The following is a 22,904-nucleotide window of genomic DNA, read 5'->3' as shown; positions in this document are numbered from 1 at the left end:
TATTGATGATGGGATGTAAAAAAAAAAGACTATTAAAGATGGTGTGCCCTTACATCCGAGAGAAAAGTTACCAAACATTGTTATTCTACTCTTCTACATATGGAATCTCCATTTACAATAATTAGATAACGAAACTCGTGGCCATATGTTTGAATCTCTACCATTTTAGCCAAGGGAACTTTTACTTTTCTCTTTAAACATTCCATAACCATAGCCTTCAGGCTCCCTGATCGCGGCAACTGGCTGTAGATCCATTCCAAAAGAGATTCAATATCATCTGAAAAATCTTTCATGTGCCATTGTAGAAGCTGTGGAACGATAATCTTTTTCTTGCTGGAAACACCTACGGAAGCTTCTAAATACTCCACTCTTGCTCTTCCTAAATCATTCACCACCTCATCTGCTGTGTAGACTCTAAGCTGCACATGAATATCAAGCTCCTCATCCGTCCATATACAATGGTCAAGATAAACTATGTTTGTACACTTACTGCTGGTGAGGACCAACTTCCCCGGCAAAGCGCAAATGTCACGTTAGGCTCTGAATATCCCAAACCATAAGTGTGCCGCAGGAGAGTTTCTTTCTCATCGAGCGAATCCTTATGTCATAGTTAAAGATGTTTATTAGCTTCTTGTGTAGTCACGTCTATTTAAAGGTTACATACTGTTATATAATGTATACACTTACATGTTCTGGTTCACAAGGATGTCGTAAGACAAAATGTTCAATTGCCAAAGCGTTGAGAACTATGCCACCGACGTTAAGTGAAGCCTAACGGAAAAAAAGAACACATTCATATGGTTGGATTCTTACCTACCAGATTACATTTTAATTCAAAACCTTACCTTGTTCATCAAGGTAAGTAGTCTATTGTGAGACGAAGGTAACCCATACTCAAGAAAAGCCTATAATTAGAACATATAACTCGATTTTTAAGTTCAAGTTTTGTTTGGTATATATAAAAAAAAGATTCAATCATTTATTTTGTAAATTAGGCCGTACATGCATGATACAAGCGTTGTAGATATTGATCCAGAAAGCGAGTTTTTGCTTGTAGGTCAAGAAAGTCAAATCCACCTCTGAGAGTTTATCCATCAAAACACTGCCAAACACGCATAGATAGTCAATAAAACAATTTCGTTATACTATTTGATGTGATCATTTCAGTATGTTGAATAATACCTCAAGCGTGGAATAGCGGGCGAACAATAATGTGTAAAACGGGTCACATCTATGGAGTTTCTTGAAATGTGAATGAAGTTCTTGTAAGGACCAATGTCCCTATTGAATCCTCCGTTAGAGTCTGGCAATACGTGATAAGGATCAAGATTCATTGCGTTCTGATAATAGCTGTATGTGTTTGATTTCCTGCTACAAGAAGAGGGCCGTCTCGAAAACTCGGCATCTCCTTTGGTCTTTGATGAAACTTGATTCAGTTCCAAGTAAATGCTTATGAGACAGTTTATGAGTTGTTCAGATACTTCGTTTGGGTCTTCGTTGCTCTTCACTTCCACAAACCGAAGCCCCCTTCTTACTTTACCCATCTGCCTTCTTGATAGTCCATCAAATTCATCTGCCAGTAAAACCCCAACTTTGTGAGAATATAAACTTCCACATCGGGATTTTCGATGTGACATGAATAGTATATAAGAGACTTGAGTCAGTCCGCTCATGCTACCATATGTTAATTTTGGTTTTGTTCGGTTAGATTTTGAAGATAAAGTTTGGTTTGAGAAATTTCGGTATGGTTCGGTTAGTTAGGTTTTGTCACCAATACTCTTTTGAGTCATCTAGTATTTAATGTGCAGCTTATAAACGTTAAGCACTAAGCAACTACTACTTACCTGTGAATCCACCTGAAGAAGTGGCATCCAAGAAATCAGGAGCATAAGAGAACGAGATCCTTGAGTGAGTACTTGAGACAGTATCTAGAGCAGAACGTTGGTAGTGATGTGAAAAAGATCGTTGATGAAGATCATGTCTTAATGGCAAACTTTTACGTCTCACATGATTCTGTCTCGCCAATGTCCTCTTCTGCTCGGTTAGCTCTTGCGTTTGTCTCTGTTCGTAGCACAGTTTAAGCTTCAGCTCCTCGATTTTTCGGTCTAAACAAAGAATCTCTGCCTCTACTAAGGCAAGTTCTTGTATAATCTCCGAAAACTGTTACACATACATCCAATGGTTTTGATCATTAGGTTAGGACATTATACATTATGTGAGATATGGTTAGTGGTGTTGCCTGTGGTGGAAGAAACAATGAGGAGAGACTTGGGAGTGAAACAACAGAGCCATCGAAAGCAGACCGTAAACTTCTACTCAATGCTTCTTCTTCCTCTAGTCTCTCTTTAAGATGCATTACCTACATAAACACAAAAACATTCAAGAGAACATATATTTTTTTTTTGATAACATAAAATATTACTTGTAAGTATATTTTTTTAGGAAAAGAGATGCTTACTCCTTCCTCCAAGTCATTTCTCTTGTTAATATTTTGCAGCGAAGCTTCCATGAAGAGTTCCTCAAATCTCATGCGTTTTCTAAGTTACAGAGAAACAGACATGAAGAGAGTATATATGATTAGACTGAAACGTGGGAGTCATTAAAAGGGTCGGTCGGAGAATTGGACTTAAATAAAGTAGTTACAAACATACAAATATTTAAAACAGTTGTTGACTTTTGGGTTTGGTCACTTTGAAGTTGTTAAGGGATAATGCAAGTCACATGAGTCTTGCCATAGTAACGCCGATAAGATTCATACAAATAAGAACACAAAAGACTTGAGATCTAATTGCAAACACAGTTTTTAGAGGTGGCCATGACGTGAACCCCATCATCGTAGAAACTACTGTCATGTATTATCTGATTATTTATTTTGTTTTACCTTTGTAAGCTCAGCTGTAATGCTATTTTGTATACTTCGCAACTTGATATGGACTATATAATAGATTCAACTCAAAGAGATCAAAATAGAATATAAGCAAATAATATGATATAATTCATGTAATCTGTTAAATATCATTTATTCAATAACACTCTTCTTAGACATAAGCCTAATCTATAAAGCATGCGTTAAGGTTGTCACTGCTCTAACATACTTTCAGTCTCATCATCCTCGGTACACTGACCAAATCAATTTGAACAATAACTGCTCTTCAAACAAAGTTGGACAGACTTTGGCAAAACCATATATTGGTTCAATCTGGGACATTAACACAGAACAGCTTCTGCATCTGCCGAGACTCTTGACCATCTGTCTCAAGGAGTAAAGGGCTTTTCTGGAACTTATTCCTCCAGCTGACAACAAGCTGCACTAGCGTCAAGCACCTGACAGCTAAGGTTGACTGAAGCTTATGAGAGGCGAGCTTCTTGATTGTGTTTGGAACACCAACTGTCGATATTGTGATCATGTCCTAAAGAAAAAAGCATATCAAAGAGTGACTGTTATGTCTCATTGTTTTAACATTAGACAACTCAGCTTACAGTGTATAGATACTTAGCAAGAGGTTCATTCATTTCTACGCAGAACCATGTACATAAGGTAAAATCAGTGTCGGACTAACCTTTGATACTGCCCTAATCAAAAATTAAAATTATGATTTTGTGCAGATTTATCAATATCACAAAATAGAAAAAAATAACGTAAATATCATTAAAAAATCAAAACCTACAATCTGTTTATAAAAACAGTGATATTATATATATTTATTGTTAAAAATATAGTTTTACTTACATTTTTCTATAAAATCATCCATTACAATCATATAGTAAAATCATAAAACCATAATCATTCAATTGATAAATATAACTAACTCATTTAATTTTTCTGGTTATGTGGAAGACCGAAAATAAATCTTTATTAGCATCAATTTCGAAAAACTTTTTTTTGCTGTGGCGACTACACTTAAATGGTCAACAATATACGATAAACTATTTATGTGTTTCGAATTCTTTCGGACATTGATTATCGAAGAATCTTTAGTTTTTTAAACTTCCAGATTCAAACATGATGCCTTCAAAACATCTTCGTTTGCATCTATTAACTTTTTAAAAATTAAACAAAAATCCAAAAAATCATAATTTTAGAGTTGTTCAAATCTAAATTCAAAAGAAATAGGAACTAGAGTTTTAACAGATTTTATTCTAATTAAAAATGTTTAGTAAGTTATATTTTAATAAGAAAATTTACGAAATTTATTTACTTATAAATACAACTAACTTAAAAAAAAAAAATCTTCCCACTAATTTAGATGCCCTAATCAGTTGCTTAGGTTCAAACAACTCACTAATATACGTGGTGAGATGGGAACAGAGAAGACGAGGGTTCGTGTTGGTTGTCGTCGTCATTATAGCTCGACGATAACTAGGACAGAACACACACAGTAAAACCCCTCTGCAACAACAAGTGTTGAGTTGCGTTGGTCACTAAGTGGATAAGGCGTCTAAACGGCACGCAGTTCCAATGCAAAAGTAAGAAACGACACACGTTCTTTAATTTTGAATGTTGACTTCTAAACAATGTAATTAACCAATCCAAACCAGAGTAATTGATTAAAACTCAATATTCACCTAAACCGAGAATATGTATACTCAAACATCATCCTATGATTTTAAAAAAAAAATGTTTTTAGGAACCAAAAAAAAAAATCAACAGCTGTTACAAGTTAATACAACAAAGCAAGAAAATATAAACAACCTATACTTCTGGTAACTTAGCTCTGGTTTTGAAACCATGTTTCTTGCCATCCTTAACTGGATCGGTCTGACTCGGTATTCCCAAGTTATCCTGAAGTTGTTGCAAGGCACGAACCACTTGATCCATGGTTGGACGTGACTTGGGTTCAAATGAGATACACTGCACCGCAATGCTGGCCAATCTCACTGCCTCTTCGGGTAAGTACTGTGTGTCTAGCCGAGGGTCCACTATTCGGAGAACCTTGCGTCTGCTTGTGAGGTGCGGTCGAGCCCAATCCACAAGATTCTCTTCTTTAGCCGGCCTGTTATAGTCCAAGGCTTGTTTACCTAACAAAATCTCTAGAAGCACAACTCCGAAACTGTACACATCACTTCTTGCATTCAAACGACCTGAAAACATACAAGAATGTAAAAAGATGAAAGTAAGGACTCAAACCTTTATATACATATGATGATCCGTTACTAAGCATATATACAAGTGAAAGATTAGTCTACGACCCAAAAAAACATACTTTACGTAAAAATATGTCCAAAATTTATAAAGACTTCTTGAAAAAAAAACTTCTATTAAATCGCCTATAACCTCAAAATATCAGGAACGACCATATGTTTTTATCAAGAAAATTAGTAGTTTAGTTGACCTGATGACATATATTCGGGAGCAGCGTAACCATATGTACCCATAATCCTTGTACTAACATAGCTTAGATCACCCATTGGACCGTCCCTAGCTAGACCAAAGTCAGAAAGTTTCCCATTGTAATCCTGTTATTGGAAACAAAGACATCATCAGTAAAACATCTTTCAAAGATTAGTGAGCTAGACCATGTAACTCTTTGAATATGTATTTCTTACCGCATCAAGCAAAATATTGGAGGCTTTAAAGTCTCGGTATATCACTTTTACAGGGTCGCTGTGAAGGAAGGCAAGCCCCTTTGCTGCATCAAGTGCAACCTTGACTCGTAGGGACCATGGTAGTGGCTTCAAATGTGAACCTCCTGCTTCAGAACCACTTCCATAAGTACAAAAATAAACATGCAAAAGCATAGTATATTCAGGGGAACTCACTTCTGAATAGATGATTCTCAAGACTTCCATTTTGCATAAACTCATATGCAAGAAGATGGTGATCATCCTCCAGGCAATAACCAACCAGTTTCACTAGATTGGGGTGAGTTAATTCTCCCAAGTAATTAATCTCGGTCTGCATCAGAACATAACACAACATATCAGACACAACCACACACATAAACATAGCTCAAGTTTGAGGAAATGGACATTGTACCAGCCATTCACGGTGGCCTTGAAAACTTTCTTGGTTAAGCTTTTTTACTGCGATGACTAAACCGGTTCCGGGTTTTGTAGGAGTGAGACTGGTTTCATCCAACCAGCCTTTAAAGACACAACCAAACCCACCTTCTCCGACCACACTGTCCGGTCTGAAGTTTCTGGTTGCGAGTTTGAGCTCGTGGAAGGTGAAGCTCTTGACTGGCGTCGAATCAAGTATCTCCCATTCCGTCTTCTGAGCTGCAGCCCTCACGGATGACGATGTCCGGCTCGACATGCTTAGACCGGACAGATAGCTGCTCTTATCTACATAGACATATGTTAATAGATGAAGAAGATTCCGAGAAAGATAATAGATGCAAAGATGATACCATTGTATGAAAATTCATCGGCCTTGACTGGAGAACTGAAGCAAGAACCCATCAGAGCTAAGAACAAAACAGAACAGAACAGAGTCTTGATTCTTGATTCTTGATCGTTCTTCTTCAGCTGCTTGAACCGGATATAAAGACAAAAAAGTATAACGAGGTAGAAAGAAAGAGATGAGAAGAGAGAACGAAGAAGGTGAAGAATTGAGAATAAGGGTTGGTGTTAATGAGAGGCACAAGGCATGACAGAAAGAGAAGAAGAATGGTTGCTTTGTCTTTGTGTGTAAAGTCAAACAAATGGATACAAGAAAGTATAGATTGGCCAAAAGATAAAAAGTCGTCGGATTCTATTTTGATCGAAATGATATTTTTTTTTTTGCTTTAATTAATGAAATGATATGTTGTGTGACCAATTTTCTTTTTTAAAGAATGTCTTAAGAAATCTTTTGTCTATATCCTGCAACGATTTTTTTTTCAGAAGTTTGATAAGAGAAACTATGAGTATCTGATTTATTACTATTTATGGGGACGACAAACAAACAGAGAAACACGAGGCTTTCATATTTGCTGTCGTAACAAAATATTTATTTGGTCTCGGGTGTGTCATCACTGTCATGTGTGTATGTAAATACGTAAAAATTATAAACAAACTTTCGTTACTTCTTTTATACTCTACATTATTTTGATTTTTTTTTAAAATTATATCATGTCTTTTTCTTTTTGTTAATTAATAGTTTAGGCATGGTTCATCATTGAGACTTGTAAGTGACATCATGGGTTTTGATACGATTCCACTATTTCGAATCTCGTTAACAACAATTGTTTTTTTTTTGCCAAAAACAACAATTGTTTATCATAAGAAAATGTTCAAAAAAAGAACATTGGTTTTATATAATTTTTATTTTGGTAGGAATTCACCTAAGAATTTTTATTTTGGTTTTATATAATTTTTGTTGGGTTGTACCAAAAATCAAAGATCGGAGAGTTAACTTTTTTTTATATGGTTAGAAGATTTGGATCAAAAGCATCAAAAGATCTAAATCGTGTTAAATTAATTTTTCTTTTCTTAAGAGAGAGAGCATATTCTGTCCAACGGGAATAGAACCAACAATCCCTCTATTAAATCTTACTATGTGGTCCAGAAACATTATCAACTAGATCAACTCCTTGTTGGTCATCTAGATTATTTTAGTTACAACTGATCATTAAGGTTTTCTTGGGGTCCACTTCAAATCATATCAAACTCCACAAAGCTTATTTAGTTTCATCATCTGGCTGGCTAGCCGTCGTGATTCCTGAATTGATCCCCTCTACTTGTAAATGCATTTGCAAAAAAAAAAAGAATAATCTATTTTGATTGCTTTTTATTGTTTTGACCATTTAATTATCTTCAAACAATGTTAAGAAACCATGGTGTTAACTTGTTTCCTGTTGTGAACCATGGTCGTAAGGAAGTAATGGAAACTCGTTATTCTAGATGCAATAAGTTTTACAAACTTTTTGAGATAGCTTTACTGACCCAAGCTATCAACTTTACTCCTCCTCTCTGTACATATACATATGAAAACAAATGGCATAAACAAGTTCATAATCAAGAATCTATTAAAAGGAAACGTAGGTTTGACTTGGGAGGTAGGTTTGTGATAATGAGTCACGTATTGTCGTGGACTTCGCTGTCTGTTTGGTGTTACTTTAGGACTTTTTGGTTAATCTAAATATTTGTCGACACTAGTTGGTCAATCTTTACGTACGGAAATACTATTTTGACTCTGCCCTGTCTTGTCTTCCAAACATTGCTAACTACCCTTTGTCCCGATTAACAAAAACGTTTTCCACCTACACGAACATAAACTAGACTCTGTTTCCTTTCTTAGTTTTTCTTTTCAGCTCGTAGACCCGCAAGGTTAGCTGAAGAAGGAAAACAAATGTTGAACTTTAAGCATGTATGGTAGATCTGCTGGGGAAATCTTGTTTGTTTGGTGAAGCTGTGGGAATGGTGAGAGTAATGGGAGTGAAAGCAAAATGTAGGAGTGTAGGGGAGATTTTTTGAGTTGTTCAAGAATGCATACTAATTTGTGGTTTAAGTAATGCTGCATTAACCCCTTTCTCAAAAAAAAAAAAGTAATGCTGCATTGTGTCAGCTTGTTAAGCTTGAGCCACTAAAATTCTTCTCATCATGGTCAATACTGGAGATTACGAGATGCTGATTATGATGGATCAAGAATCAAGGAAGTTCCTGGTTATAGTTGGATCTAAGTTTAAGGATCACCCACTTTTGTTCTTTTTCTGCATTATCTGGATCATGTCGATGTTTAGACTATCTTAATGAGAAATAAATACAGTTAACCAACAAGGGTCCATAGCTCAGTGGTAGAGCAATTGACTGCAGATCAATAGGTCACCGGTTCGAACCCGGTTGGGCCCTTCTTTATTTTTCTTTTTTTTCCTGTTTTCTGGAAACATAAATTATTTAATAGGATTAGTAAATAAATGGACACGAGAAAGCATTAGGGACATATTTCTGGCCCGTTAGAGAGGAGAGAGAAGTAGATCGGTTTTCCTTTTTCTGGCCGACGACGGTGGTTCCGTTAGCCACTTTCGATCGGGCTCTTTCTGGATCGTTTTTCTTTTGTTTTCTCGGTTTGTTTCTCTTTTGTTTCCGTCGGTGCATCGTATTCTTGATGGTCGGTCGGCTTGAGCGACCGCCGTAACTCCTGTTTCGACAAAGGAGAACGGTCAGCTAAAGTCTCTGCGTCGCTATACTCTTCTGTCGACGGCGGTCCTAGTTTTTTTTTGCGATTTTTAATTTAAGTTTTTCCTCTTTTCTTGATTTCTTTTCTACGGTGCGTTTTTGGATTTTGGTTAAGCTCACGTCGTGGACGGTGGAGACTTTCCGGTGTAAGGTTTGTCGAGAGTGGTGAAGCTTCATCTTGGGTCTGTAGTAATGGATTGAGGGCGAGATCTCGTTAGGGCGATTGATTCTCGCCGATATTTGAGCCCCCGGTTTCGTAAGATGGTTGCGGGGGAGTTAGATGGAGAGTTGGAGCTCCGATGTGGTCCGGCGATCCGGAGATCTGGTCGCCGGAGAAGACTAGAAGCATTGGTGGTGGTGAGTCGGCCTGACGACACGTGTTCCCTCGACGTCGAGGATGGCAACACGTGTCCGTACTATCTTTGGTTTGATCGACGAGACGGCGGCATCACATTACGCGTAGTGATTAAAGTTTTCAAAGTGGGCCGGTTTGTTTAAAGGTCCATTTGAGTTCCAAGTTTGGCCCGGATTTTTTGGGTTTGTATGTTGTTGTATTTGTTGTAATGGGCTCGTTCCATTTTTATTATAAAAATCATTGACGGAAAAAAAAAAAACATTAGGGAAATAAGTTGAATTGAAGTACATTAAAGAGGGAACACCAAGTCATGATAAAACCTTCATCCAAAGTGATACATTAAGTACCAAGATGCAATAGCATGGTCAATTACAGTTGTATAACAAAAAAAAAAGCTTATGCTAGAAACTGACCAAAAGTATAACAATCAGTATTCACTTACCCCTTTTCTAAAACTGTATTCCCATTTTCTTCGTTACTATGTTCCCTTTAGTGTGTTCTAGCTATGTAAAGGGAAAAAAACGAGTCTCCTTTTCAAATATCAATCCACAAGAGTGATTCCTTTCTTTCTAGCTTCTTCTTCAATCTTAACGCCTCTTTTCTCTTCTATACTTCTAGCTACACTCCCATAACATCTCCATAGCTTCACAGACATTGGATATACAGACACAGCTTTACTCAAGAACCTCTCTGCTCTGGTCTTAAAACCATTGACATTGCTCAAACTCTCTCCAGCCTCCACCCATATATACTCGGGAGCTACTGGCATTGCACAAGAAATTGCACTCACCAGATTCAAACCTGCCCAGAAATGTATACTCGAGGAACCAGAGTCCTCTTCTTTCCTCAACAGCTTACTTACAGACAAAGCCAGCGGGTAGTTGCATGGGACCAAACCTAGGATTGTTTCCACGAAATCCACAAGTTCCTTTTGTTTACTCAGCTTCTCCGGGACAAGAGATGGTCCGTGCCATGCTTCAAGAACCGTGTTTACCACTAAGACTTCAGATGAAACTGGCGCCAGAAGGTTACTTACTAGCTTCCTTGCTCTTGGTTTCTCGGCGCTGTTGCTGATGAATTTCCACGATAGTGGCTCTTTAACAGGTAAAGAACTTGCTTGATCCAGGTAAGAGTTGAGTAATCTCAATTGTAGGTTGATTGGAAATCCACCAGTTGCTTGCAACGAATTGATCAGCTGAAACACAGCATGTTCTCTCAGACAGTGCATAAAATGAGCAGGAGCTGTAGCTTTAAGTGCTTGGTCAATGGCCGAGCAAGCACCGGTCCAGTTACTTTGCAGTAGATTATGGAGAGAGAGATTGAGATATCCAAACATCACATCCACCTGATCCGATGCAACACTCTCACCTTCTTCCTCTGTTTCTTCATTAGTCAGTCCTGTCTTTTTCTTACAGGACGATGCATCCCACACAGAGGTATACCAACGGGACATGAGTTCTCTTGCGGAGTCGTTGCTTCCTCCTTGCAAAGCATATTCAGCGTACTGATTCCAGATCCACTGTATGCCTGAAGCTTCTTTTGGTTCATGCTTCAGAAGCTCTTCAAACCCAGACGACAACGTTTCCTTTGACTCGTTTCGTTTCATCCTAGCTGCTAACAGTTTCAGCTCTAAGCAAGCTGGGTGGAGCTCAACTGCTGCCTTCACAATGTCCCTACATTTTTCCAACTCATCAACTGCAATCATAAACAGTGCGTGGTTCAGAGCGAATAGCCCAGCACTGCGCTCTTGTTTTCCATCACTAGTGCAAAGTTCGTCTGAGTGCATCCCTTTATCAAATAGTCTGAGAGCCGTCTGCTTCAGATCACCTACCAAATCAACTGAAGGCCATTCTATTTCTAGTAGTTCCTTCTCCATCTCAAATCGTCGGACAACCGAATCAGGCAGTTTCCTGTAAACAACTAAGTACACACAACAAATCCAGAACACACATTTATCAGAAAATGTTAAGCATGTCAGAATTTGAGACATCATTGAAAAGTCAGGGTCCTCCGAAACTGTTGCTGGAGCCTGAAGCTTGGATATTCTCTGGATTGCCTTTGAAACGTTCCCAGAAATGCACATAAGGTTGAACATCTGCAAAGAAAGATCTAATATGCAAGCGCTGGCATGATCCCTGTCGATAGACCCAGGTGCATGGTTGCAGAGCGCCGAGAGGGCAGCATCATATGCACTTAGTTGATCGTTTAGTTGTCCTCGACTGTTGATGTACATAAGCCATATTGCGTACGATCCGCTACACATATTGACCTGAAAAGTTTAAAAGTTATCTCATATAAAACCAATAATTCAGACAGTGTACTGAAAAAGATGAAGATACGCCTCAGACATCCATATATATAAGTTTGAAAACTGCAAAAAAACACTATGAGAAACAAACAAGTGCCACCAGGTTAGATCAATACTATTATCTTGTTATATATATGGACAAGTAGATGCACGTGTGGCTATTTAGATGCAGGCAATATTGCAATAAGTGATAACATACCCCAAGAGACAACATATCTTTCTCATCTGATCTTTCATGTGAATAGTAAATCAGGAGATACACAATCCAAAGAATCTCAGAAGCAGGATCACCTTCAAGGCCTCGTGAAAGAACAGAAAGGGCCTGAAAAGAAAAATGGCCACCAGAATAAGAACGAGAGCTAAATTGATACTACACAGTATTGACAGGAATCAAACAACATTGCCTGGATCAAGCCTTCTGAGTGGTCAATTTCCCGACAGAAAATAGTAAGAGCCATTTCCACGGATTCAACAGCAGCATCTGAACCTTGATTGAGAAGATTCTACGAATGCACCAAGCAGGTCAGTGAATGATGGTAGTACAATATATCAATAAATGCAGCATGGGTCAGATCTCAGCTAGATATTATCATAATCAAAGGTTAAAATAAGGAGACAAAAGACAAACCATTAAGCTATGTTTGATCCTAAGGTATGACGAGTGTGTTCTTGGATTTCCTAGGACCTCAATTCGACCTTCGTTTTCCCTTGCAGGTATGTTCTTGTAAAGCAAGTTCGATGAAGCAAGGCAGACACTAAAGTGCTTCCCCCATATTTGCCCATGTCTTTGAGCCAGAAGGGACTCGTAAGACCACGAATCAACCTTCATCGTATCCAAGGAGACAAGATAAGTTGGTGAATGCACCACGTCAAAAATCTGGGATCCTCTGGAAGAATAGTGTTGCTTCTCATGTAAACTTGACGCAACATTACAATCTGCAACACGCTGCAAGTTAAGAATTCTAGCAAAGAAAATATCGTTTCTAGAATTCTGAATAAAATATTTTCTGCCATACCCGCAGGATCGTTTTGACTTGGATGCAAACTGTCATCAGCGAAATCCTTGAAATGTTGCCAAGAGCATTCATCATTATTGCATCTTCCACGTAACTCGTACATGCAGAGAGGCCGGAAAGGGTCCATCTTCAAATTAGGGGTGTAAAGGTCAATTTTTCTATCATATACTGGAGTTCTAGTCAAGCTGCTACGTTGTCTAACATCACTGTATAGGCTATATGACTTGTTTTCAAGTGTAGATTCTGTTCCCAGAGACGTAATGGAAGACCCAGGGACCTTTAGATGATTAATAGTGCTCCGAAATAAAGGGCCTGCTGAAGCTACTGACAACAAAAGGTCGTCCTCTGGTGAAGTTTCATGGGACTCCATATCTACAGATGATCCAAAATTTTCTTTGATTGTGCTGGGTTCAACTGGTGCTTCCGAGGGACTTCCTTGCAGTTTATTGGCTTCTGGCTCTGAGATTAAAAAATAGGAAGACGTGTTAAAAGAAAGTAAGGACTTGAAAGTAAAATAAGGTTGCAAATGACCATGCTAATTTTTCCCCCTTTTTTCAAGTGAATGCCCATGCCAATCTCTTATAAATAAACTACTTACCTTTAGAATCACTATGCTGATTTTTTTCGGAGACAGGACTACTTCCATCTCTCTTGGTTCGTTCACTTGCAACATCATTTTCATCCCCTCTATCTACCACAGTCTCTCCATTGGCACATGTGCCACCTCTAGATTCTTCCCGCATACCCAGACGCTCGAATAATTTAGATCTTAATGATGCTTCAATAAGCAAGGAACTCTGATTGCCTAGTGCTTGCTCAAGATTTTCTGCTTGATGCCCAATGTTCCCTTCGGTAGATTCATGGTCCACTGGAACTGACTCATCATCTGCCAAAATGTGAGCATCACTAGACGGGGAGCATAGTCTACTTGCAGTTTGCTTGTCACTGTAAGGCAATCTATCGGAGGTGCTAGCATCAAGATCACTGCACGGCTCAGAACCCAGATTCTGTCCACTATGGGGACGATGTAGAGATTGAACGCCACCATAGTCGTTATTATATATGTGGTTGGTTTCTAGGTGAGTATGCTGAGGGATGTCTGTTTTGGTTGCCAGATCAATGTTTTCAGCACTGTTACTCACGAACCGAAACCCAGTTTCAGGGTGCTCATGATGTATAGAAGGCCACAATAATCTGGTGTCACGGATAATGAGAGATCCATAGTGAGCAGATAAAGTTTCTCTCTTACTGTAAAGTTCTGCACATTTAGCATTTGCCTCAATCAAAGATCTCTGTGCCTTTCTATAAACTTTGAGAGCATTTCTTTCTTCAATTTCACAAAGGCGTTTACGCTCCTGTGCTTCCTCCAGGTCTCTGTCAAGAGATTCCTCTAGGTTTGTCAAATATTGCATATCCAGATCACTATGTACAGGAGCACTTGTATTTCCCGGGATGTTCCAGTAGCCAGAATTGTCCAGAGAAGGCTGAATCAAGCAGAAAAAACAAAAAAAAAACAATCAAATGTAAGGATCATAAATCATGCCAGCCGTCTCCAACTTGTTATTTAAGGATGTAGAAAAAACCTGATGGTTTCCATTGACTATTTTGGGCAACTGGTCACTCGACAAGTTGCTATCAACATTTTTCACTGTTTCCAGTTCTCTTGAAGTTAACTGAACAGGAGGATCTGACTGGCCACATCTTACACCTTCGGAATGATTTGCTTTGCTCTGGAACAGAAAAAAAACGCATAAATTGACAAAACACTAGCCAAAACTAGAAATAGTTTAACTAATACTCTTAGAGTCGACAATTCCAACTCTGGTCAAGGAGAAAATACAAAAGATGATGCCACTTACTCCACTTTTATGTAAGACACTTGAGCTTGTGTTGCCTTGTACAATATGCTGAGAAATGACCGGGGGAGCAGTCTCACCACTGTTACTACCAATGTGTTTGCAACTAGCATTTGCATTGATACCTACAGAAAACACCAAAATCAGGTGAAACCAGATGTGGGGAAAAAAAATCAAACATTGATTTTACTTAACCAAGATAAATTTTCTAGTGAAACAGCCAGTAGATATTCGATACTTTCCGTTAGTCTCACCTGAAAGTAGACTTTTACCGATGCCAGGCGCTTTCATTGGTGCAGCAGTAGATGCCGGTACTCTGTTATCAATAACAGGCTGACTTGTGTCATTCCCACTAACTTTTAAGCGTTTCTTTGCAGGTTCGTTTGGTTCGAGCTGTTTACCATTACCAGAAACCATAACAAGACTCCTTGTTTGACTGGCTTTTGGGTTAACAGCATCCTTCTTTGTCTGTACTGCCTTAAGCTTCATCTCAAGTTCCCGTTGCGCAATCTGCTGCCTCAGCTCAAGTTCCTGAAGTTTGTTGCTATTGGGATCCACAATCTGTTCAGGACGCTGTGTATTATCTTTGCTAACCTGCCTCTCAAAGGTATGACTATTTTTCCTAATTACCTTGGGAAGCGCAAGGTTGGAAACTTTAGAAGTCGCAGCGTGACTAAAGGTGCTAGCGGAGGGTGCCTTCTTTGTTACTACTCTGTTATCAATCTGTCTTGTTGGTCCTTTCAGTTTTGTTTGTGATAAAGTAGACGGGTTTCTGTTCCCAGCCACGGTTCCTTTTGGTTGAATCCTCGGTGCCTGCTTCCTTCTTTTGCTATCAGATTCACTACCACTATCGTCATCAGAGAAATCAATCACAAGGTTGTTGTCATCATCGCCTCTTAAAGGAAGTTTCTTCCCTTGTAAAGGAGCAGTAGACACCGCTGGCTTCTTAACAATCCGGCCTCCAGGGTGAGTCGCCTTCGACGGTGCAGTAGCTGCTACAGCAGGTTTAATCAAAGAAGATACAGCATTTCCTGACAAGTCGGCAAAACAATAGAGAAGAATAAAAAGAGTTAGCTAGTTTCACATGCAACTTCAAAAAATATATTTATACTAAAAAAAAAAAAAGACAGGTTCATAATGCTTCCACACGCAACTAATTAATAAAAGAAAAGTACACACTAGTACTATACTGTTGCACATTGATTTGCTCTTATAGGTTTGATACTGTTTCAAGGTCTATTCTAGAAATCGACTTTTGATTAGAAGCAAAAATGGAAATAGTGTTTTACCAGTTTGACGAGGCCTTTGGATATTATTAGTGTTAGCCGAAGGAAGTGAGACATGCTCAGTGAGAGGAGCTCTCGTGCTTGTTTGCATAACAGGTTGTACCTAAACACACACACGAAAATTAGGGTTTCGTTTCGAATCTATAACTAATAAATCAAACGGCAACAACGAACCCAACGGCTAACGTTACTAAGTTATCGAGAGATTCGCAGAATAGTGAAGAAGCGGTAACAGAAAAGAGGAAACAATACATCGTCATCGGAGGTGGAGAGCTCGCCTTCTTCTTTGCCGGAAGCGGCCGAAGCTTGTTTTCCGATGGTGATTGGTGACGTCATCTTCCTCCTCCAGACCCGAAGATCTCCTCTCCTTCCTCTCTTCGTCTTCTTATGAATCGCTTAGAGCGGAATCGAAGAGACGGATTTGAGATTGGAGTAGAGGAAGGATGGAAGGAAGAGTTTCTCTCTAAATGAAATCTTAATGATTTGGTTCTCTCTCTCTCTCCCACTGGCCGCCGATGGAACACGACCGAGATAACGGATAACGAAACGACTATTATAACCCTACTCCCACTCTTTTCTTTTTCTATTTGATTTCTTTCTTTCTTACACTGTTAATTGTTTTTTGTTTTTGTTTTGGTCAGCAAGACTGTTAATTGTTGAATCTGTTTTTACAACTTACCATGTTCATTTTACCCCGGTCAACTAATCAATACTATTAATTTTGGAACATATCCAATTAACAAATGTTGTGTCCAATTTAAAATTTCTAACAATATATCTCTTTTAAATATAACTGCATCAATAAATTATATCTATTCTATGTCAACCACCACTTTCCTAATAACCAGCAACCGCTTTTTGCCAATAACTTTTTGGTCAACACGTATTTGGCTACTAAAATTAACTAAAAATGCTAATAGTTTTTCTTTTTTTGTAAACTAAGATGCTAATAGTTTTCCAAGTAAAATTTAATATAGAGCATAGTCATCTTCGTTACTTCTTATTCTAATATTTTTTGTTTGGTGTAATCTTATTCTGAATATTATTTGTAATAATGTTATTATTATAATTATATATGAAATCAAATCATGAAACGTTAATGAAATTTTATCTATTTAATTATTATTTGATTAATAAAAAAATTGAAACTATACTGTTTTTTTCTAAATATCTATTTACTATTAAAATACAAAATTAGTGTGTGAAATGGATATGATAACTTTGTATAGTTCTACAATATCATTAATTTAATACAATTATCAAAATTCTTAGTAATAATTTGAAAAAAGAGATATTCTATACAAGTATAATTACAAAGAAAAACACATCTATGCTTACAAATAAAAATACAAATCTAATATATTAATTCGGCAACATGACCTATTGAGATAGGTTTGGTTTAATTATTTTAATAAAATAGATTAAAACATTTTATTAATCAACTAAAAAATATTGTACACAAATATGATTATAAAGACACATAAATATAATTAAAATACATAAATATAAAAATTAAATTTTTAAAAAATGTAAAATAAAAAATATACCCGTCCTTTGAAGGACGGGTCAAAATCTAGTTAATGTGATTAATAACTTAACGTTCCTTCTGTTTTCACTTTATTTGTCTTTTTAAATCCTTTTAAGAGCATCTCCAATATATTACTCCAAATTTTACTCCAAAATAGTGCAACTCCAAAATGGAGTGATGTTTTATTCCAATATGTATTACTCCATTTTTTACTCCAAAAATAGTTAATAATTTTTAATAGTATCTTATACTTATAAAAGTTTACTAATTAACCCCAACTATTTTATGGTTGCAAAAATACTTTAAAATATAATTTATTTAAATTAAACATTTATTATTAAAAAGTACAAAAAATCATAAAAATAGAATAAAACATAATGTATAAGTTGGTTCAATAATAAGCATTAGAATATTTCCCCACAAATGATCGATTAATGCATTTCGTAATGAAAAATGAGTTTCTTTATCTTTGATATTCTTAAATCGAGTATTTTTTTAAAATCGGATATTTAAATTATTTATTTTATATTATTTTTATTTTATATTATTTTTGTTATTTAATTATGTTATGTATTTTATGTCAAATTATTAAATAATGAAATAACTTATGTTGTTGTATCATTTTAAAATATTATTTAAATAAAAAAAATAAGAACATTAAATATTTAAAGGACCATTTCATAAATAAAAAAAATTCAACTCCAAAATGGAGTAATGTGTAAGATTACTCCATAAATGGAGCAACCCTAGCCATTACTCCATTTTGGAGTTAGAAATAGAGTGGGGTTGGAGAGGATTTTACTCCAAAATGATGTTTGGAGTAGAAAATGGAGTAGGGTTGGAGATGCCCTAACACTGATTAAAAAATCACTAACTTTTTTATATTTGATCTCTAATTAATACATGGTTTTATTTGATTATGTTGATTGAAAAACTGAAAAAATTGAGGTAAATTGACGAAACTATCATATAAATATATTGAAAATATAAAATAATTTTTAAAATGAAACAAATTTTAAATTTTAAGATGATTATCAAAATAAAGTACTAAAAACATCATATATTTATAATGCATGTTTGGATCAATGTTTGTGAGTTTTCGAATTCAGTTTACTAATCTCCATTCAAGTTATATATGGTCAGATAAGTATAAGATCAGAATAATATATTCAACGTTAAAAAAAGAGAGAATAAGATCATTTTGAATTCAAACTCTTTTTTGTCATTAATAAAACATAAAATTAAAAATATTTTTGATTAGATAAAAAAAATTCAATTATATTGTATCCGTATAAATTAAATTTTCACTTCAGATACTAATTTGTCTACCCAAATCAATACATTTCCAATTTAAAAGTTTCTCTGATACTCATTCAAATTAAATTTAGATTCGGATACTAATATTTAATACCTGAAATATCACTTCACATGATCATTTGGATATTTCCACATCTTTGTATATGGATTCAGTTACAAATACTCAAACAGAATAATACTAAGACAGATGGAACTGTGTTGAGTGGCATTCCCAGTGTTGAGAGACGGATATCTAACCTATTAAAACAGAAATACAAAAAAGAATATGTTTTTAAAATTGCACAAATATTACATTTCTATGTCATTGCTATCTAAATAAACTATGTCTTTTTCTTGCTTCTTTTTAAAAAATTTCGTTCACAGCAAATCTTGCAGACCAATCGGTTTAACATATTTTTACAACCGTTCTCGAAATAAAAACGTATCTACACTATTATATTTTCGTTTTCTATTACATATATGCATGGTATAATCTAATCTATTACAGACACATACCGGCATTACAACATTATAAATGATCATTCTCAACCAAATTTGAATCTGAGTACCTTATGTATACGAAACATTTTGTCAAACCAACATTTAATCCGAAAATTTTATGAAGGTATTGTTTTATGATTTAGATTTTGGTTTGCAAAGTCAAATATTTTCTTAAAAAAATATAAAACCAAAATTATACCTAATTAAACAGACTTGGCAAACAATAATACAAAACATTCCTAAAACTACTTCTAATTTTCCGATAATTAATAAACAGATGAAATTAGAATATTTTTTTCCTAATTGTACGCAATCAGCATTTATAAAAGTTATTGTAAACTTGCGAAAAGTTTAAAAAAAACTTGCCAACCAAATAATGCATATCTCTAAATATCGAATATTCTCTTTTCCCTATAAAATACTAAATAATCAATGTATATTAAATAGTTTTACAAATATTTCGCCATTAATTCTGCATATAAATTATAACTACCATAATCTACTATCTTATTATTACGGTTTATCCCATTTTCCATCACACCTACATATACATATATATATATATATATATATATATATATATATATTCTCCATATCATATCAAAGAAAACACAAAATCTCAACATATCTAATTTATAAATCTTATACTATAAAGAAGAAGATGATTCTCTTCTCCTCTTGCCACGTCAGATAATAGTGATATGAGAACATGCCGCGTGTCCTATTCTCAAAACGCACGGTATCATTTACGCTCTGATTCGTATGGACTTTTTGTTCGTTGGGCCATTGTCTCTTCGTCGATCTACTTGCGTGCTTTAACAATACAATGTGATGAAACGCCGCATATTTCATTAGGGTTCAAGTAAGTTTACATTCGCATCTCCAAATCTATGGCTACGTCGGTTGCGCAGCCGATCGTATTCGCATCTACCTGAGCTAAGATGATAAATCGGTTCTTTCACATATTTCCCTTACCTTCCTCTCCCTTTCATTCCCCTCACCCATTAAGCCTCTCCTTTCCTCGCCATGCGTCTCTCTCTCCGACCACTACTTCTCATTTTCCGTTCCTGAGAAGCCTCTTCGTGTAGCCATCCTCCTCAGTGGCGGCGGCGATAGAACTGTCGCCCTCCGCCTCCTCCACGCTGCTGACCACTCTTGAACCGCCTTATACCTCAAAATCTGGTTCCAGGTATGTCTCTGCTTCTTCATCTCATGTCTCTGTCTAGAAATATGGGTCTGTGATATTTTTGTGTTCTGTAGGAAAAGGCTTTGAAAATTTCTGGAATCAGTACCCCTGGAAAGATGATTTGAAGTGTGCAACGCATGTCTGAGAGCAGGTAGGTTCATACTTTATATACTTCACTGGAAGATATGTTTACCGCTTATTCAAAAGGTTTATAGCTTTTCTACTTAGAGCAATGAAAGGTAAGATCTTTACAGCTTCTAGGGGTGCCATTTTACAGGTTGATGTCACGTTGGAAGTTGTGCATTTATCAGATGAATACTGGGATATAGTTGTAAGTTCTTTTCGTTTCAATGCTTCTTTTTTGAGTAGCCTAATTTTTTCTAGGGGTTCTAATTGTTTTTTATTTCGATGATAAGTTAGGCTTCTTACATTATTGAGGAGTACCGTTGTGGGCATACACCTAAGCTGGATGTTCTGTGAGATACTAGAATCAAGTTCGGTAAGCTCTTTTGCTTAATAATTTGGTGAAGCAAGAGTTTTTTGCTCAGACTCTTACTTTCAGTTGATGTGTATACGCTAATGTATATGCTACTATGACTAATCAACTAGAGATTGACCTTGATTTTGTAGGGGCATTCATGGATGCAATCAGTGATATGATATGATTACATAGCTTCAGTTCATAATGCTAAAGTTGTCCATCCTCCTGCTGGTCCATCTGTTTTGGAACTCTCACAAGACATGGTACTTCAACACACACTCATGACTCAATCTGCCTTTATTTTTCTGATCAGCCTGCTTATTTTTTACTGTATTAGAAAGTATCTCACTTGCTAGGTGTAATATTTGCATTATTGTTATAGGCTACTAATGCTTCTTCAGTACATTGCTTTGGCTTTCAGCATCTCTACTCCTTAATCTCTTCATTGTTCTATTTTTATTCTCAGGTGAAAGATCAGACCTACTCCCTCTCACATCTCTCTCAGTCCCAGCTTAAGTAAAAGTTTCCTTCGATTACCAAATGTCATTACATAAGCAAATATTAAGTTACAACCTTTAGGTTCTGGGAATGGATATCATCTCAAGCTTGAAAACTATCCAGGTGGAGCAGAAACATTTGAGGCCATTCTGAAATTCTGCTACGGTCTCCTGCTGGAGTTGAATCCTCTCAACTTAGCTCCACTGAGATGTGCATCAGACTAACAAAAATCCAGAAAGCTCCTTCCTCCGACAGGTTCAAGCTCACACAGAAGAACAAAAAGCTCTTTCTGAAGAGAGCGCGACACTACAACTCAGACAACAAAGAAGAAGACAAAACGAAGAAGGCACCAGAGGTAACCATCCGCGAGAAGATCTCCGATGCTAACATGGGACGGAACTAGCTTCTGAGAGGAAGAAGATGGCTCCGACAAGGTCGAGAACACTTATGGAGAGGATCACGGGGAGATTCAATCTGGTATCACCAGGTTTGGTGATGATGATGGATGCAATGCGTTTAAGATGGCTGGTGAGAGAGATCTCAATTCTATTTACTCTAATTCAGACAGGAAATTTTTTAAAATCAATGCTCAAGAAATGGCTAGGTGGTGGTGGTTAGAATTGTTACTTTAGATTATTGTTTAGAAAATCTGTTTGAATAAGAGTTGTTTTGTTCTGACTAATCCTATTTTCAGAACACTGATTGAAACTGTGCTGGCGTTTTTGTGGAACAGGGTCCTGTTTTATCAGCACATAAGCATCTTATTGCTCAGGAGCTAGCTGATGAGGAAGCTGAGAAGAAGGCTAAGGGTCAGGCCAGAAAGGCAAAACATTTGGTATGGTTTTTGGTTTGCACTCACGAGAAATGTTTTTGTGATTTTTGATGATGAGTTACTTGCAATAATGTTTTAAGGTTGCTGAGAAAGGGCATGTTAAACCTGCTAACCATTTAGAGTTGCATGAGAAGATTTTTATAGGTGTTGCTACTAAAAAGGAGGTATGTTTTCCTCAAACCTCAAGATTGTTTTGGTGTTATTTTTTCTTTTGATACTGACTGTTTTTTTGGTTCCATGAACTCCTGGAATCATAGTGGTCAAGCTTTTCAATGCTGTAAGTTTGTTTCTAATTCCTTTTCTTTATAGCTTGATTAGTCTCTTAGAGTGATTCCTTTGACTCAAAAAACTTTGGCTATTTTCAAACAGGTAAACAAGGCTCAACATGCTCAGGAGGGGTTGAATGCTTCAAGGTCAAAAGAAGCGAAGTAAAGAAGCATTCTTCTCGGAGTTGGGGAAAACACCTAGAACAGACTCCAAGGTTTTGCATAGTCTACACTATCTCCTACTCTCTCTGTATACGCTTTATCTCGAGAGTTACATTCACCTTTAGATGAGCATATAAGCAAGTTCGCCTGTCTTGATGTGACTTCTATGAAGAAATTAACGGAACAAATCATCTTTATTAGTGAGAGCTGTTATCAGCCTGTTATCAGCTATAA

The 22,904-nt window shown here is 36.6% G+C and overlaps 4 protein-coding genes and 1 non-coding gene across 9 annotated transcripts; 2 read left to right on the top strand and 3 right to left on the bottom strand.

Moving 5' to 3' along the window:
- Nucleotides 1-14: 14 nt before the first annotated feature.
- Nucleotides 15-2,555, bottom strand: LOC108854089 (uncharacterized). Its single transcript, XM_057006803.1, has 9 exons — nt 2,459-2,555; nt 2,240-2,359; nt 1,845-2,160; nt 1,183-1,573; nt 1,003-1,102; nt 846-905; nt 688-771; nt 491-598; nt 15-419 (listed from the first exon to the last, which is right to left on the bottom strand). The coding sequence occupies exons 1-9, from the start codon at nt 2,528-2,530 to the stop codon at nt 81-83; spliced, it is 1,590 nt and encodes a 529-aa protein (XP_056862783.1). The 5' UTR covers nt 2,531-2,555; the 3' UTR covers nt 15-80.
- Nucleotides 2,556-4,613: 2,058 nt separating this feature from the next.
- LOC108854090 (serine/threonine-protein kinase BIK1) lies at nt 4,614-6,625 on the bottom strand. 3 transcript variants are annotated; one of them, XM_057008897.1, is made up of 6 exons: nt 6,351-6,625; nt 5,978-6,275; nt 5,761-5,896; nt 5,548-5,693; nt 5,334-5,457; nt 4,614-5,082 (listed from the first exon to the last, which is right to left on the bottom strand). In XM_057008897.1, the coding sequence occupies exons 2-6, from the start codon at nt 6,254-6,256 to the stop codon at nt 4,694-4,696; spliced, it is 1,074 nt and encodes a 357-aa protein (XP_056864877.1). In that variant the 5' UTR covers nt 6,257-6,275; nt 6,351-6,625; the 3' UTR covers nt 4,614-4,693. The 3 variants fall into 3 exon arrangements, with proteins under 3 accessions (XP_056864877.1, XP_056864876.1, XP_018483097.2); XM_057008896.1 differs by having other exon boundaries at nt 5,978-6,285; nt 6,351-6,624; XM_018627595.2 differs by having other exon boundaries at nt 5,548-5,690; nt 5,978-6,285; nt 6,351-6,622.
- Nucleotides 6,626-8,700: 2,075 nt separating this feature from the next.
- On the top strand, nt 8,701-8,772 carry TRNAC-GCA (transfer RNA cysteine (anticodon GCA)). Its single transcript has one exon. It is a non-coding gene; the product is annotated as a tRNA-Cys (tRNA).
- Nucleotides 8,773-9,762: 990 nt separating this feature from the next.
- LOC108854088 (uncharacterized) lies at nt 9,763-16,479 on the bottom strand. The gene is made up of 11 exons (XM_018627593.2): nt 16,173-16,479; nt 15,924-16,023; nt 14,889-15,665; nt 14,638-14,759; nt 14,362-14,508; nt 13,377-14,262; nt 12,779-13,237; nt 12,391-12,698; nt 12,167-12,265; nt 11,962-12,084; nt 9,763-11,723 (listed from the first exon to the last, which is right to left on the bottom strand). Exons 1-11 carry the CDS (start codon nt 16,254-16,256, stop codon nt 9,996-9,998), a joined length of 4,833 nt encoding a protein of 1,610 aa, XP_018483095.2. The 5' UTR covers nt 16,257-16,479; the 3' UTR covers nt 9,763-9,995.
- A 3,559-nt stretch (nt 16,480-20,038) lies between these two features.
- LOC108852283 (uncharacterized) lies at nt 20,039-22,904 on the top strand. 3 transcript variants are annotated; one of them, XR_001949473.2, is made up of 11 exons: nt 20,039-20,434; nt 20,506-20,582; nt 20,709-20,762; nt 20,852-20,930; nt 21,062-21,175; nt 21,379-21,428; nt 21,534-21,938; nt 22,144-22,245; nt 22,323-22,406; nt 22,500-22,519; nt 22,612-22,904. XR_001949473.2 is itself a non-coding variant. In XM_018625789.2 (10 exons), exons 6-10 carry the CDS (start codon nt 21,831-21,833, stop codon nt 22,613-22,615), a joined length of 318 nt encoding a protein of 105 aa, XP_018481291.1. In that variant the 5' UTR covers nt 20,043-20,434; nt 20,506-20,582; nt 20,709-20,762; nt 20,852-20,930; nt 21,062-21,175; nt 21,379-21,830; the 3' UTR covers nt 22,616-22,904. The 3 variants fall into 3 exon arrangements, 2 of the variants coding, with proteins under 2 accessions (XP_018481291.1, XP_056863790.1); XM_018625789.2 differs by having other exon boundaries at nt 20,043-20,434; nt 21,379-21,938; XM_057007810.1 differs by having other exon boundaries at nt 20,043-20,434; nt 20,848-20,930; nt 21,379-21,938.

This window comes from Raphanus sativus, chromosome 4 (assembly GCF_000801105.2).
Source record: "Raphanus sativus cultivar WK10039 chromosome 4, ASM80110v3, whole genome shotgun sequence".
In the NCBI taxonomy this organism is placed as follows: Eukaryota; Viridiplantae; Streptophyta; class Magnoliopsida; order Brassicales; family Brassicaceae; genus Raphanus; species Raphanus sativus.
This window is presented reverse-complemented; position numbering and strand designations above follow the sequence as displayed.